General features: G+C 42.6%; 1 protein-coding gene across 1 annotated transcript in view; it reads right to left on the reverse strand.

The window, feature by feature from the left end:
• The window catches only part of LOC149266125 (antitermination NusB domain-containing protein), a 212,914-nt gene that overhangs the window by 58,817 nt on the left and 137,035 nt on the right, over positions 1-17,062 (reverse strand). Inside the window, 1 exon segment of the mRNA XM_089430045.1 lies at positions 15,591-15,678. Coding sequence (XP_089286171.1) covers positions 15,591-15,678 — 88 coding nt within the window.

Below are 17,062 nucleotides of genomic sequence, written 5' to 3' on the forward strand. Positions count from 1 at the left end.
ATGAAAGGGGGTTGCAATGCAGTTGCAGTGTTGAGAGAAAGGACCAGCAGCAACACGGATGTAGAGGGAGTTGTCATACGGATGCAGCAGTGGTAATGGCAGGGCCATGGGCAACAGTACAGGATACAGCAATGCAGAGGATGTTGAGCGGGGAGGCCTAGCATCAGCACAGGTACCGGTGCCATATAATCATAGTAATGCTCAATGAGGAGTATTACTACAGCATAGTCCTCGCTAAGAGGGAATGTTGATTTTGGGTAGCATCAGATGTGCTCTAGCCATGAAAATTGGTGGAGAGGCTAAAGCACATGAGATCTGCAAAATCCATAAATGGTTTGGAGAGATTGTACCTGGTTTGGGAGATATTAAAATAATTAATATTTTTAATGGAGTTCCTAAGTCTAAACATAGGAAAAATAAAATATTAATGGGTATTAATATAAAACTGGGTTAGAAGGTTCCAAAAGTCATGGATCAAACCAAATCTAATCTTAGTCGTTGATTAGAGATGTAATCTTGGCCGTTGAAGGACCAACAGGAAAAGTATAAGAGGAGGCTTGAGGGTGAGTTGGAAGAGACAACAGAGTGATCAATCATTTGATTTACTTCAGCGGGGTTTACTAAGTAAATTTGAATCAGTGATCAGCAGTGAGGAGCAATGAGTACTGGACAAAGAGGCAGAGATAGTGTCGAGAGACCAGCGCAGAAGCAGAGATGCAGACGCTGAAGCCAAAGCAGGCCACGCAAAGGCCAGAGGGCTTGCGTCATCCATGCGAAGGGCAGCAGGAGTGACGTAGAGGATCCCAGAGGCTGCGCAGTGCCTTAGAGGGCTAACGCAGAGGCCAGAAGGGCCAGCGCAATGTTTTAGAGTTGCTGGAGAGGATTTCGTGGCACAGGTTTTCTAAATACCTGTTTCCGAATAGAGAGGTATTATTGCTGGTTGTTTTTCTCTGTCGGGTAAAGCCAGTTTGGCACCCAGTTGTACTCAAGGAAATATTGCATAATAATAAACCCTCATAATAGCTACATCAGTTTTCCCGCATTGGGTTTTCCCAGGGACATTTGTCCAAAAATAACGGTGGCACTTGTGTGTTTGTTTTCTTTCAGTTGTTGATCTGTAGATGTTGACACTGTATTGTGTTTATTTTTGTTATTTATATGTTATAAATAACTTGTTTGAATTTAACAAGTAGAAGAAATAAACCAGAAGAATATAGATTAAATTTCTAACGGGTAATACTTAGAAATTTCAACAAGGAGGAGACCCATTATAAGGATCACGAAATGGATGGACCAATGATAGGGCGAGGGGTGATCCTAGAAACCTATTCACGAGAGAGACTCAAATATGTATCTTGCATGTCTTGGAAGACAAGATGGAAGGCCCTCCAGGAAGGGCTTGGGGAAAATTTCCAAGGTTAGGTTTTGAGTATGTGTCTTATAAAGGAGATCCCTAAGTCCTAGAATTCTTGTGCAAACTTGGGTTCCAGGTGATCTTTGAAGAATTAACCTTGATAATGTGTGGGACCAAACAGGACCAAGTAAACCCGAGGTTCGGTAAGGGGATAGGATTTAGCAACCAATGATATGCTTGACCTAATTAGGGAGGGGAAAGCGATCAAGGAATGAATTTTCAATGAAAGGCAATGCAAGAATCCCAATGAGGTTTCTAGCCTAAGGGAAACCAAGGGTAAGAATTAGTCTTCAAGCTAGGGCTTGTGATATCTCAAAATCCCACCGTCGGAATCTCATGAAATTTCAAGGGCTTCTTGAGGACACACTAGTGCAGTTGTGGACCAAAAATCAAAGTATTTGGATGACTAGATCGTGAGATAATTGATGCCCTAGGTGACCTAGAGAAGGGGAAAGGGGAGAAGGAAAATACTTTTAATGTGATCACCTTTGGGTGGACCAGTGCCTAATCCTTTGGGGAGATTGGAGTCCGGTAGAATTATGACTATTCACCCTTGAATTTTCTCGGTCAAGGAGGCCTCAAAGACAACTTCACTTGGCACTAGGGCAGCAGCAAAAGCAGCTTCAAAGACTTTATACTTCGTTTTGCAAGGTAGATGGCTTGTCAAGGTGAATTTCAGTAATTAAACATCCCTAGGAACATTCGTTCATTATACATGGCCCATACATGAAGCATTTACTATCCACAAACAAAATTTCCACAACTTCGCATATGAGATGCAGCAAATAAGCCCTAGTATAGCAAAATCTCAGCAACAATGTACATGACAAAATTAGAAAGAAAGAATAGAATTAAAATGTACTTACATGTATAAGAATATATCCAACCATCCAAAAAACTTGCCATTAAGAAGCTCCAAGAAATATGAAAATTGTCCAAACATCAAAATTCATTCCATGCTCCAAAAATTTGTCTTCCAAGAAGGATAGTGAAAATATCTAAAGAGATACCAGTTCCAAATCGAAGTGATGATGCTAAAATGAATCCTCATCACTTCTATTCATACACTTCAAATGAGCTTGATTTAGCTACTTGGGCCTACCTTAGCCCCTAAAATAAAATAATGTGCAAAACAACTAACTTTTGGTGGCAAACCCACCAAACTAGCTCATAAACAAAAGAATAAGCCTCTCAAGAGGTCGAATGATAAATAATACATGTTGTTGGGCCTTCTAAGAACCCTAATGAAGTCCATTGTTGAAATTTCTAAGTCTACCCGTTAGAAATTTTATCTGTATTCTTTTGGTTTATTTCTCCTACTTGTTAATTACAAACAAGTTATTTAAACATATAAACATCGAAATAAGCACAATACAATCTCAACCATCTATAGATCAACAGCTGAAAGAAATAGCAAACACACAAGTGACACCGTTATTTTTGGACAACTCGTCCCCGGAAAAATGCAACTTGGGAAAACCAGTGCAGCAATTTTGAGGGTTTATATATTATGCAGTGTATCCTTGAGTACAACTGGGTGCCAAACTGGCTCACCCGACAGAGAAAAATAATCAACAGTAATACCTCTCTATTCGGAAGAAAATATTCAGAAAATCTGCCCCATGAAACCCTCTCCAGCACCACTGAAGCACTGCGTCAGCCCTCCTGGCCTCTACATCAGCCTCAAACCCCTTTGTGTCAGTCCTTGGAGGCACTGCGCAGTTTCTGCAGCCTTCTGCGTCACTCCTACTACCCTCTGCGTGGATGCTGCAGGCCCTTGTGGCTCTGCATTGTCTCTGTTGGGCTCTACGTGGCCTGCTCTGGCTTCTGTGTTTGCCTCTCTCCCTCTATGCTGGTCTCTCGGCACTATCTCTGCCTCTCTGTCCAGTACTCACTGCCCCTCGCTGCAAACTAATCACTGATTCGACTTTTCTTAGCAAACCCCACTCTAGAAAATCGAATGACTGATCACTCTGGTGTATTCTCCAACTAACCCTCAAGCCTCCTCTTATACTTTTCTTGTTGGTCCTTCAACGACCGAGATTACATCTCTAATCAACGACTAAGATTAGATTTGGCTTGATCCATGTCTTTTGGAACCTTCTAACCCAATTTTATATTAATACCCATTAATATTTTATTTTTCCTAAGTTTAGACTTAGGAACTCCATTAAAAAGATTAATTATTTTAATATCTCCCAAACCGAGTAAAATCTGCCTAAACCATTTCTAGGTCTTGGAGATCTCATGTCCTTTAGCCTCTCCATCAATTTTCATAGCTAGAGCACATCCGATGCTACCCCAAATCAACACTCCCTCTTAGCGAGGACTATCCTATAGTAATACTCCACTGAGCATCACTCTGAATATACGGCACCAGTACCTATGCTAATGCTAGGCCTCCCGGCCCAAAATCCTCTGCATTGCTGCATCCTGTACTGCTGCCCATGGCTCTCCCACTGCCACTGGTGCATCCGTACGGCAGCTCCCTCTACATCCGAGTTGTTGCTGGTCCTTTCTCCCAACATTGCATCTGCACTGCAACCCCCTCTCATCATGCTGCATTGTGCTACTGCGAACTACTACTGCACTGCAACTCAGTTACTGAGAAGTAAGTAACTGATCCACCCAACTTCTAACATCCCTTTCAGGCTAGAAACACTCCCGATGCTAAAGCTTTCTCTGCCGCCAACAAGTGCTCCCTCTACTGACCTCTACGCTGCTGCAACAACTCCTGCATCTCGCACCACTACAAACCTCTCTATGCCATCCTGCATTGTTGCAACACTCTCTGTGCCTCTCGCACTGTTGCAACCTACTAGCTCTCCGCTACCCGGGACTCCTGCACTGTAGCACTCTTCGCCGCTTCATCAGCATCTGTTTCTACCGACATCGCCAGTCCTGCTACTTCTCACTTCGGGGCTCCCGTAGCAAGGATTTGATCCAAGAGTTTGGGTACCTCAAGGATCCTGCCCCTCATCGCCTGTAGTCTTCTTGACTATAGCTCGATGTCTCCCCACCTCTTCTCTAGAGGTACGTGAGCACTCATGGCACAATCGTCATCCTCCTCTACCTCCTTTTCCGCCTTCACTGGTGCTGCCTTCGAGTCAGACGCCTCTCCCTTGTTCTTCTTACTTGGACACAGGTTCGCATAATGACCCAGTTCCCCACAATTGAAGCACTTAACCTTGGAGAGGTCCTTTTTCTTCCTCTTCCCCGCAGATGCCAGAGATGCATCCTCTTCCTCTTCCTTCTTGCTCCGGACTCCTTTGCTGCTACTTCCCCTCTTGCTCAGCCATTTGATCTCTTTTTGGCGAAGAGTCGCCCACAATTCTTCCCAATCTGGAAGATTCGCCTTGCCCAGTATGCTCTGGACAAATGTCTCCCACTCCTCGGAGACTGCGTTTAGTGCGGTCCTCACCATCAACCCCTGATCCGGCGTGGCCCCCATGGGCAGCGGTACAGGATGCAGTAGTGCAGAGGATTTTGGGCGGGGAGGCCTAGCATTAGCATAGGTACCGGTGCCGTATAATCAGAGTGATGCTCAGTGTGGAGTATTACTATAGCATAGTCCTCGCTAAGAGAGAGTGTTGATTTGGGGTAGCATCGGATGTGCTCTAGCCATGAAAATTGGTAGAGAGGCTAAAGCACATGAGATCTCCAAGACCCATAAATGGTTTGGGCAAATTCTGCCTGGTTTGGGAGATATTAAAATAATTAATATTTTTAATGGAGATCCTAAGTGTAAACTTAGGAAAAATAAAATATTAATGGGTATTAATATAAAACTGGGAGAGAAGGTTGCAAAAGTCATGGATCAAGCCAAATCTAATCTTAGTTGTTGATTAGAGATGTAATCTCGGACGTTGAAGGACTAACACGAAAAGTATAAGAGGAGGCTTGAGGGTTAATTGGAGAATACACCAGAGTGATCACTCATTCGATTTACTAGAGCGTAGTTGCTAAGTAAAGTCGAATCAGTGATCAGCAGCAAGGGGCAGTGAGTACTGGACAGAGAGGCAGATATTGGGCTGAGAGACCAGCGCAGAGGCAGAGAAGTAGACGCAGAAGCCAGAGCAGGCCACGCAGAGCCCAGCAGAGACAGCGCAAAAGCCAGAGGGCCTGTGCCATCCACGCAAAGGCAGCAAGAGTTACGCAAAGGGTCCTAGAGGCTGCGGAGTGCCTCAAAGGGCTAACGCAGAGAGTTCAGAGGCTGACACAGAGGCCAGGAGGGCAAACCCAGTGCTTCAGTGTTGCTGGAGAGGGTTTCGTGAGGCAAGTTTTCTAAATAGCAGCGTCCGAATAGAGAAGTATTATTGCCGGTTATTTTTCTCTGTCGAGTGAGCTAGTTTGGCACCCAGTTGTACTCAAGGATATATTGCATAATAAATAACGCTCAGAATTGCTACACCGGTTTCCCAAGTTGGGTTTTTTTAGGGACGAGTTGTCCAAAAATAACGGTGTCACTTGTGTGTTTGCTATTTCTTTCAGTTGTTGATTTGTAGACAGTTGAGACTGTATTGTGTTTATTTCGATATTTATATGTTTAAATAACTTGTTTGTAATTAACAAGTAGGAGGAATAAACCAGAAGAATACAGATAAAATTTCTAACGATTAGACTTAGAAATTTCAACATGGTATTAGAGCGTGGTTGCAGATCACAGGAGAGCTGAAGCAGAGCATTTGCAGCAGAAAACAGTTGTCCCGAGTGACAGAAGTTGTTCCTTGTAGAAAGCGACAAAAGTTGGGTTGATGCAGAGGACTGCGTCATCAGTCCCGGCCAAAGAAAGGCCAGTGCAGAGGCTGAGGAGGGAAGAAAAGGCTCACGCAGAGCCATGCAAGACTAGGAGGGTTGACACAGTTGGCTGGGGGAGCATTTCAACCAGTGCCGAGATTGCGCAAAGCCTAGAGGCTCAGTCCTTTGGTTTCTGGGGTTTAGGAAGTTATGGGCAGTTTGCGAGGAGTGAAGTTGGTGGGGTGTTGTGGATAGAACAATACCTAACAGGGCAAAACGAAGGTAGAGGGAGTCGCTACCGAGGCAGGTTTCTAGCCAAGGAATCTGGATGAGTGTTGCAGCTACACAGAAGATCGAAGAGGTGCGACTTGACGATTGGTAGGAGGATTTCCAGAAGGGAAATTGTGACTCAAAGGGAGTCTAGCAAAGAACTTCTAGGCAGGAAGTAGAGAGGCTCAGCAGGAGTCGAAGAGAGAACTTCCGGAGGGAAGTAGCGAGACTCAGAGGAGTCGACAAGAAGATCAGACAGATGGCCATGAATGGGCTGAGGGATCAGGACAGGCTGGACAGGGTGTCCAACTTTGTGGGTTGGAAGGCCAAGATCCTCTCCATTCTAGATAGACATCGCATCAAGGCCTTCGCCTTCAAAACAGTGGCTATCCCAGTTGACCCAGCTAATAATCAGAAGTACGTGGAGGCAATGGCCAAGGCAAAATGCATCATCCTTGATGGGGTCAAGGATCATGTGGTCCAACATATTGCCAAGAAGGAGACGGCAAAGGAAATGTGGGACGCCTTGAAGAAGTTATACCAGCATATTTCCATGCAGAGAAAGATGTTACTTGAGAATCAACTACGGTCATACCAAATGCAAAAGGGGGAGCAAATAGATCACTTCCTCGGGAGATTGAAGGAGGTCCGGGACCAACTGACTTCCATAGGGGCCACGCCGGATCAGGAGTTGATGGTGAGGAACGCACTAAACGCAGTCTCTGCAGAGTGGAAGACATTTGTCCAGAGCATACTGGGCAAGGAGAATCTTCCAGATTGGGAAGAATTGTGGGCGGCTCTTCGCCAAGAAGAGATCAGACAACTGAGCAAGACGGGAAGTAGCAGCAAAGGAGTCTAGATCAAGAAGGAAGAGAAAGAGGATGCAGCTCTGGCATCTATAGGGAAGCAGGAAAAGAGGAAGAAAAAGGACCTCTCCAAGGTCAAGTGCTTCAACTGTGGGGAACTGGGTCATTATGCGAACCAATGTCCGAGGAAGAAGAACAAGGGAGAGTGCTCATGCACCTCTAGAGAGGAGGTGGGGAGACAACGAGATGTAGTCTGGAAGACTACAGGGGATGAGGGGCGGGATCCTCGAGGTACCAAATCTCTTGGATTATACCTTGCTACGGGAGCCCCGAAGAGAGAATAGCAGGACTGACGTATGTCAGTAGAAAGATGTGGACAAAGCTCCAGAGAGTGCTACAGTGCAAAAGTCCCCGGGCAGCGCGAGGCTAGCAAGCTGCAGCAGTGCGAGAGGCACGGAGAGTGTTGCAATAGTGCAGGATGGCACAAGAGGTTTGCAGAGGTGCAAAATGCAAGGAGTTGTTGCAACAACGCAAAGGTCAGTAGAGGGAGCACTTGTTAGCGACAGAGAGAGCTTCAGCATCAGGAGTTTTTCTAGCCTGACATGGATGTCAGTAGTTGGGTGGATCAGTTAATTACTTCTCAATAACTGAGTTGCAATTCAGTAGCAGTGTGCAGTAGCACGATGCAGCATGATGAGAGGGGTTTGCAATGCAGATGTAGTGTTGGGAGAAAGGACCAGCAGCAGCACGGATGCAGAGGGAGTTGTCGTACAAATGTAGCAGTGGCAGTGGCAGGGCCATGGGCAGCAATACAAGATGCAGCAATGCAGAGGATGTTGGGCGGGGAGGCCTAGCATCATGACAGGTACCTGTGCCATATAATCAGAGTAATGCTCAGTGAGGAGTATTACTACAACACAGTCCTCGCTAAGAGGGAGTGTTGATTTGGGGTAGCATCGTATGTGCTCTAGCCATGAAAATTGGTCGAGAGGCTAAAGCGCATGAGATATCCAAGACCCAGAAATGGTTTGGGAAGATTCTACCCGGTTTGGGAGATATTAAAATAATTAATATTTTTAATGGAGTTCCTAAGTCTAAACTTAGGAAAAATAAAATATTAATGGGTATTAATATAAAACTTGGTTAGAAGGTTCCAAAAGTCATGTATCAAGCCAAATCTAATCTTAGCTGTTGATTAGAAATGTAATCTCGGCCATTGAAGGACCAACAGGAAAAGTATAAGAGAAGGCTTGAGGGTCAGTTGGAGAACACACCAGAGTGATCAGACATTCGATTTACTAGAGCGGAGTTGCTAAGTAAAGTCGAATCAATGATCAGTAGCGAGGGACAGTGAGTACTGGACAGAGAGGCAGAGATAGTACCGAGAGACCAACGCAGAGGCAGAGAAGCAGACGCAGAAGCCAGAGCAGGCCACGCAAAGCCCAGCAGAGATGGTGCAGAGGCCAGAGGGTCTACGTCATCCACACAGAAGGCAGCAGGAGTGACGCAGAGGGTCCCAAAGGCTGCACATTGCCTCAGAGGGCTGTCGAAGAGAGTTCTGAGGTTGACACAGAGGCCAAGAGGGATGACGCAATGCTTTAGTGTTGCTAGAGAGGGTTTCGTGGGGCAGGTTTTCTGAATACCTGTTTCTGAATAGAGAGGTATTACTGCCGGTTATTTTTCTCTGTCGGGTGAGCCAGTTTGGCACCCAGTTGCACTCAACGATATCCTGCATAATAAATAACCTCAAAATTGTTGAACCAGTTTTCCCAAGTTGGGTTTTTCCGGGGACTATTTGTCCAAAAATCACGGTGTCACTTGTGTGTTTGCTATTTCTTTTAGATGTTGATCTATAGATGGTTGAGACTGTATTGTGTTAATTTCGATGTTTATATGTTTAAATAACTTGTTTGTAATTAACAAGTAGGAGGAATAAACCAGAAGAATACAGATAAAATTTCTAATGGTTAGACTTAGAAATTTCAACACATTTCCTTTGTCGTCTCCTTCTCGTCAATATGTTGGACCACATGATCCTTGACCCCATCAAGGATGATGCATTTCGCCTTGGTCATTGCCTCCTCATACTTCTCATTATCAGTTGGGTCAACTGGGATAGCCACTATTCTCAAGGCAAAGGCCTTGATGCGATGCCTATCTAGAATGGACAAGATCCTGGCCTTCCAGACCACAAAGTTGGACGCCTTGTCCAGCCTGTCCTGATCCCTCAATCCATTCATGGCCATCTCTCTGATCCTTTGTTCGACTCCTCCGAGTTTCTACTTCCCTCTGGAAGTTCTCTCTAGACTCCCTCTGAGTCCCGATTTCCCTCCTGGAAATCCGCCTACTAATCGTCAAGTCAAACCTCTCTGATCTCCTATGCACCTGCAACACTAATCCGAATTCCTTGGCTAGAAATCCGCCTCGGTATCGACTCCCTCTACCTTGGTTTTTCTCGTTAGGTACTATTCTGACTCGGCAGCAATAGCACCCCACCAGCTTCACTTCTCGCAATCTGCCCACAGCGTCCTATGCGCTAACAACTAAAGGACTGAGCCTCTAGGCTCTGCGCAATCCCAGCGCTGGCTGAAATGCTCCCCTAGCCAACTGCGTCAACCCTCCTGGTCTCTACGTGAACCCTTTTTTGCCTCCTCAGCCTCTGCATTGGCCTCTCTCTAGCTCGAACTGATGACGCAATCCCTCTGCATCAACCCTTCTTCTATCGCTTTCTGCAAGGAACAACTTATGTTACTCGGGACAGCTGTCTCTATTGCAAATGCTCTGCTTCTATTGATGCCTTCAGCTCTCCTGTGATCTGCAACCATGCTCCGATACCATGTTGAAATTTCTAAGTCTACCCATTAGAAATTTTATCTGTATTCTTCTGGTTTATTTCTCCTACTTGTTAATTACAAACAAGTTATTTAAACATATAAACATCGAAATAAACACAATACAGTCTCAACCATCTACAGATCAATAGCTGAAAGAAATAGCAAACACACAAGTGACACCATTATTTTTGGACAACTCGTCCCCGGAAAAACCCAACTTGGGAAAACCAGTGCAGCAATTCTGAGGGTTTATTTATTATGCAGTATATCCTTGAGTACAACTGGGTGCCAAACTGGCTCACCCGACAAAGAAAAATAATCGGCAGTAATACCTCTCTATTCGAAAGCAGATATTCAAAAAATATGCCCCGCGATACCCTCTCCAACACCACTGAAGCACTGTATCAGCCCTCCTGGCCTCTGCGTCAGCCTTAAACCCCTTTGCGTCAGCGCTCTGAGGCACTGTGCAGCCTCTACGGCCTTTTGCGTCACTCCTGTTGCCCTCTGCGTGGATGAAGTAGGCCCTTCTCACTCTGCGCTGTCTCTGTTGGGCTCTACGTGGCCTGCTCTGGCTTCTGCGTCTGCCTCTCTGCCTCTACGCCGGTCTCTCAGTACTATCTCTACCTCTGCGCCGATCTCTCAGTACTATCTCTGCCTCTCTATTTAGTACTCACTGCCCCTGGCTGCAAACTGATCATTGATTCGACTTTTCTTAGCAAACCCGCTCTAGGAAATCGAATGACTAATCACTCTAATGTGTTGAAAATAGTAACAAGAAATGATAAAAATAGAATCTAGAATATTCCAATTTTAATTTGTCCTTGAATTAAAATTGTGAATTAAATTCGAATTTAGTCTCACCATCTGCTTGGAATTAGTTAATTAATTCATTATGGATTAATTAGTCGGAGAAATTCAAGTTAGAAGTCTTTCTGAAATCATGCAACAGTTATCCCTTAATTAAGGAGATAAGATTGAGTTATACTTGAGTTGTAATTAGTTAGCTCAGTTTACTGAGTTAAGTCCAGTTAAATTAGTTCCAAACTGTTTGAGGAACTAATTGTGAGTTATTAGTCAGTTGATGCATGCATGCACTCAACAAGTGTACTCCGGATAACTGAAGATTCTCTCATCAAAACTCATGCATGTCGATTTAAAGAAAGACCCAGTTGAGCTAAATGTCAAGGACAGTGTACTATCAGTTGCATGTGTTTTCCTATATAGGAAACTCATCCATGCAGTCAAGGTAAGGTTCCTTGAGGATTGCGTAGTTTTACAAGGTGTGAGATCAGTGTGGGTGATCAGTGTTACACTTGGTAACAGGAGGATCACCCAGGAGAAACTGCGCAAGGAAATAGGAGGCTTGGAGGGCAGAGGAGAAGGCTTGTGAGAAGCTTCGTTTGCCTGTGAGCATTTAGGAGGATTGTACTAAGAGCTAAGGCTTTGTATAATTCTGATGTATTTCCACCTTGTATGATAATACAGATAATGGGGTTTTTAGCTGAGGCTTTCCCCAAAGTATTTTCATGTGTATTGTGCATTGATTCTTCTTCTTCTGGTTATATGCGTTCAGCTTTGATTCAGCGCAATCTTTAAGCTTCCGCAAATTGATAGTAGAAGTAGATTATAGTATTTTGCTTTGGTTATATTGCATTATTGGGTTAATCTACAGTTTTGTATGGTCTTAGGGCGAGATTTGTAGAGAAATTGCAGAATTTCTACATGGTGTATTCTACTATTCTCCAACTAACCCTCAAGCCTCCTCTTATACTTTACTTGTTGGTCCTTCAATGGCCAAGATTACATCTCTAATCAACAGCTAAGATTGCATTTGGCTTGATCCATGTCTTTTGGGACCTTCTAACCTAGTTTTATATTAATACCCATTAATATTTTATTTTTCCTAAGTTTAGACTTAGAAACTCCATTAAAAATATTAATTATTTTAATATCTCCCAAACCGGGTATAATCTACCAAAACATTTATGGGTCTTGGAGATCTCATGTGCTTTAGCCTCTCCACCAATTTTCATGACTAAAGCACATCCGATGCTACCCCAAATCAACATCCATAAGTGCCACAATGATGAATAGAACTCCTAAAAGTAGTGGACAAGGGGTTGGCCCCTTGTTCTCCAAATAATAAGCCTGTGGTGCTCCCAATGGGTGTGAGGGCACACAAATAACCTCATGGGCCTCCAAGTAGGTCGAAGATGCCTGTAGACTATCTGCAAGGGCTCAGATGATGGTGTAATTGATGCGACATCGACATACAAGTCTTGGGTCATCTGCCAAATGTATGGTACAACTGTGTGGTCGGCAGGGCAAAGTGAACTAGGTGCATCTTCATCGTCCAATAGGTGAACCTTAAGCAATCTCTGAACATCTTTGGGGATCCATGGAGTACTATCTACTATTATGGAGGCCCATGGCTCTCAACACACACCCTACATGTGCCAATGTAGCCCTCGGGAGGGTTAGGACCCCATATAGAGAGACCAAACCCAAAATGGAGACCATCTACAATCCAGTACAACAAGTCAGTAAAGGAAATCAAGTTAAAACGCTTACAAACCATGAGCAATAGGTGGGCCCTTCATAATCGCATGTGCTAATGTCTCCAAACTCCAAATGGGGTGAACCAAGTATCCTATTAGGTGGTTTTTACCTTTAAAGGGGATAATATGTCCAAGGTCCATCCTTCAAAGGGTGGTGGCATGTGATAAAGAGATGAATGGAGTAGGGAATGAAAAGGGGCAACCCTAGGCCACATGTTGGGGTAGTAGGGTAGCTAGCAAAAGGGAAGCCCACACTTGAGTATATAATGTATAGGAGGGAGCAATCATGGTACATGAGGTGCTCCGGCCTTGATTTTTCCACCCTTCTTTATATTCCTTTTGCCTTTTTATGATTTTTCTTTGATTAACCGCTTGGGGTTCAAGGGATAAGAGTATGATGTGTAAGGTATAGCAGTGGGCACCCCCTTTAGGGTAGGGCGGTTCATTTCCCACCAGGAGTTGGGACAATCATGGGTTCCTGAATGATAAAGGAGGCTCATCTAGGGCCTGTAGGAACCAGGGTGATGGCCATGATAATGGGGTAGAGCTCATGTATTAGCTTTTGCCCACATGCTAAATGTGTTTGTCCTGACCATCTTTTGCATTTTGTGGTACATTTTCCTGTTGAATGTGGCCAATTATGCTTTTAATTTTCTTTTCAGCTGCATCAACTTCCGGGGCATCGTTCTAGGCCCGACCCAAGGTGTGGGCAAGGGGAAGGGGAAGGTTAACCCTACGTGGACCCAGTGGAGGAATGTGGACCCAAGTGGGAGGAATGACGAATGCAGTTATAATGAGCGCAAGGGGAGTGATATATGTGGATGAGGGAGAAGGACCACACAACCAAAATCATGGTTTCCCATGGAGTACCATCCCTAAAGCTCAAAGGTCAATAAAAGAGATCCCACAAGACTAGGGTCCAAGGTTAACATCCAAAAAAGTCTCGGGGACAAGAGCACAGACCTAGCCCACTCTTTCCGTCGAATCCCCCCATTAATCCATGCCCAAAAGTTTTCATGATAAATAAACTACAATACTCAATTAACAAATGACAAGGCATACCTTTAGGTTTGGGAGGCCCACCTTCAAACATACGACCATGATAGATGGGAGGGACCACATGGCTAGCTCAAGTGACGGAGAAATGGCACAACGAGCTAATTGGTGGCTACAAGTGGCTATTGGCTACCGACTGAGGACCATCTTCTAGAAAAAAAAAATCTAGGAATATTTCCCACACAATGGTGGGTAGCAAACCAGTTTTAACCATCAGGCATCATCTTTGTATTGTCGTGCTGTCAATTCATTGCACTATGCACTTGCGCTTTCCTCCCTGTGGGCTTGGCGATGGTTGTGATTCGCTATTGGCGATGGTTGTGATTTGCTATTGGCGATGGTCACATTGTAATGAGTCATGACAAAGGAGTGCTCGCTCAACAGAGTACCGGCCACAATTACCAGTGGTTATTTATGATTTTTTTAATTTTATATTATACAATATTTATTATATATATTTTATATTATATTCTTTTTTAATATTACTCTATATATACACTTTATATATATATATATATATATATTAATTAATATTGTAACATAAATAAAATTATTATAAATTTTATAATGAAATATAACATTATATATATATATATATATATATATATGAAAAATGTGTATAGCCGAGCCTAAAGCTGAACCTCATTTGCTCCTTATTGGAAGATCTGAATCTGAATTGAATTGAATCGTTGTCAAATCCGAGCCATGTGACTTAGCTTCAGATGAGCACAAGGCAAGTCTGAGGCTGTGTTAGTTTCAATTTCTCACACGAGGGGAGCACCTACAACATTCAACTCCTGGAAGTATACAAAATGCAAGTCCACAGAACCAAACCAACCACATGATCAGTTTATTCTACACTTCTTTTCCCATTCCAGCTCCATTATCTTCAAGGGGGGAGGATGATTCAGGCCAATCACAAGATTTCCTACACTACTGCCTCTGTGGAAGAAGAACCAAAGAAGGTGAATGAAAAGAAAGTAGCTTGCTGTTACATAATTCATGGTTGTGGTTTGTGATTGCAGAATTCTTATCTTTCAAATTTACAGTACATCACTAACTGTAACGATCAAAGATTTACATATGCAGTTTCAACTCTCCTGATCTATACTCCCATGCTTTTAGTTTTTGAAAATCAGAAGTTTTGTTAAGCATTTCTCAACGTTTAAACTTTCAGCTGTAGAGTAGAATCTTTGAGTGCAGACTCATGTTATGAATTATAAAATTAACATATTTATATGTATTTTGACCTTGTAGTAGCTCTATTACACCTAACATATTTATATATTTTTTTTTTCTTCCACTTCTCTCATCTGCCAAAACATGACATTATCCTCGGTCTCGAACATCTCAAACATAATTTTGAATGCATCATTCTCTTCCCAACATCTTGAGGATTTTTCTACAATCATAATTGATGATAAGAACTTTCGAATTTCATTTAGTCCAGAACTTTTAGGTGATGCTGGGCAGGCTCCTAAAGTACCAAGGTTGGTATGGTAGTACAAAAAAAGAAGAGCAAGAAAAATAGTGATTAAAGGGTCCTCAAACCTTTGACGGTCCTCACTGTTCCAGTGTTTCCTGAAAAAAATTAAAGATACATCTCCATTTTCTTCATCAATTTTACAAATACCTCAACCAAATTCAATAAATATATTGCAATGAAATACATCACAATGGCATGTTGTCACTATTTAATCTATTACTTGAAAAATTGAGTTCTTATACTCTAAAATAATAACCAACTTAACAGATGTTTACGTTGAATGCCATATAGTATACCATGTATGTGACCAATGCATCTACGCAATTAAAAGAAAAATTAGCTAAATCCTGGTTTGTAATAGCTCAAGACTATAAAATTAAACTCATGTTTTCAAGAGCAAAGTAAAAAGTTTAAAGAGAATACCTTCACCTTCCACTTGGACGGAACAGTTTCATCCAAAGTAGCAGCTTGTTCATCCCATCTTTCAACAACTGCTTTTAATATTTTCTTGGCCATGCTGCACTCAAAATCATTACACTTACTCCGCTATGGCACAGAAAAAAGGAATGGAAGCAAATGCCTTCAGAAATTCTAATAAAAACAGTATATGTTCCAAAATAGATGTAGAACAAAATGTTGGGAAAGCAAGTGTAGTATACATTAATGCTTGATTCCTCTTCTTGATAATTACTTGTGAATATTAGATGTCTTATTATTACTTGTTATGTCTTCTTCATCAAGCAATTATACAAATGTTCAATCAACCAGGAAAATATAGAGATCACAAAGAGACAAGAGACACCAAAATTAGGCTGTTAGTCAGGGGAAATCCGAAAACGGAAAACCCAACAATCTTTCCTTTATAGAATCAGATCAAAATGAGAGATATCCAAGACCAGGACCAATCTGCCACCAAAATACAAAGTCTAGCCCTCTTCCAAGTCACCTCCAAAGTCAAAGTCAACGCTGGTCAAATATGCTCCAATCTGGTCGACCACAGAAAATTTCGGTCCTGTAATTGCTTCAAAAGGTTTGGCATTTTCCACGAAAAGTCAGAAATTCAATCAACAATAGAATATTCTTTTATTCTTTGGCTTCTCTTTATGTTCTCTTTACTTTCTCTTGACTCGGTCTTTTCCTTCCTCGCTTAGGTTCAGATGTACTTCATTTCTTGTTGATGAATGCTCTGTCAAGTAAGTCGAACTTGTCGTTTATATATAGCTGTTCAGGGGGTCAAATAGGTATCTTTTGGAGGACTGGGCCAACTTGTTCATTTGGTGGACTTATGACTCAAAGAAAAAACTAAAATTCCTTTTCTTACATATGTCCAACTGGGACATGACTTAAATACATTTTCTTTTGACTCACAATAAATTCTTTTTGACTCGTTTTGACTCTTTAAGCATGAAGAACATTCTTTGACAAAAATAATAAATACATCAATGATAAATTTACATTATGAAGACCGACTCTAGTTACAACTTCAACAGAAAAGGTTCAAAAAGAAAAATCTAAACTTCAACCCTGCCCAAAACTCAAACAATGACATTTAACTCTTGTTGATCTAAAAGCAATAACCTCAAAACCTGGCTAAAGGATAAATCCCCTAGGATTACATGGATTGGGATAAGAATTGTGATAGGCAGTGAGGGATTACTGACTAATGATCTATCAAAAGCATTGGCATGCAGGTCTTATATGTGAGCAGATTAATTCACGACCAATTAAGTTAATTCCCAAAGGATTCAAGGAAACAATCTGGGTTGGGTCACTTTATGTTATTGAATATCTCATATGAGCTTTTAGCCAAGGTGCTTGCCAACTGGATCAAAAACACAGCTACAATGATAGTTAAACCTGAACAAACAGGTTTTATCAGGGGTCATTTAATCTTGGACAAC

The sequence above is a fragment of the Pinus tabuliformis genome, chromosome 6, assembly GCF_031772625.1.
Source record: "Pinus tabuliformis cultivar Carrire ecotype Pingquan chromosome 6, CPIR1, whole genome shotgun sequence".
NCBI classification, from domain to species: Eukaryota; Viridiplantae; Streptophyta; class Pinopsida; order Pinales; family Pinaceae; genus Pinus; species Pinus tabuliformis.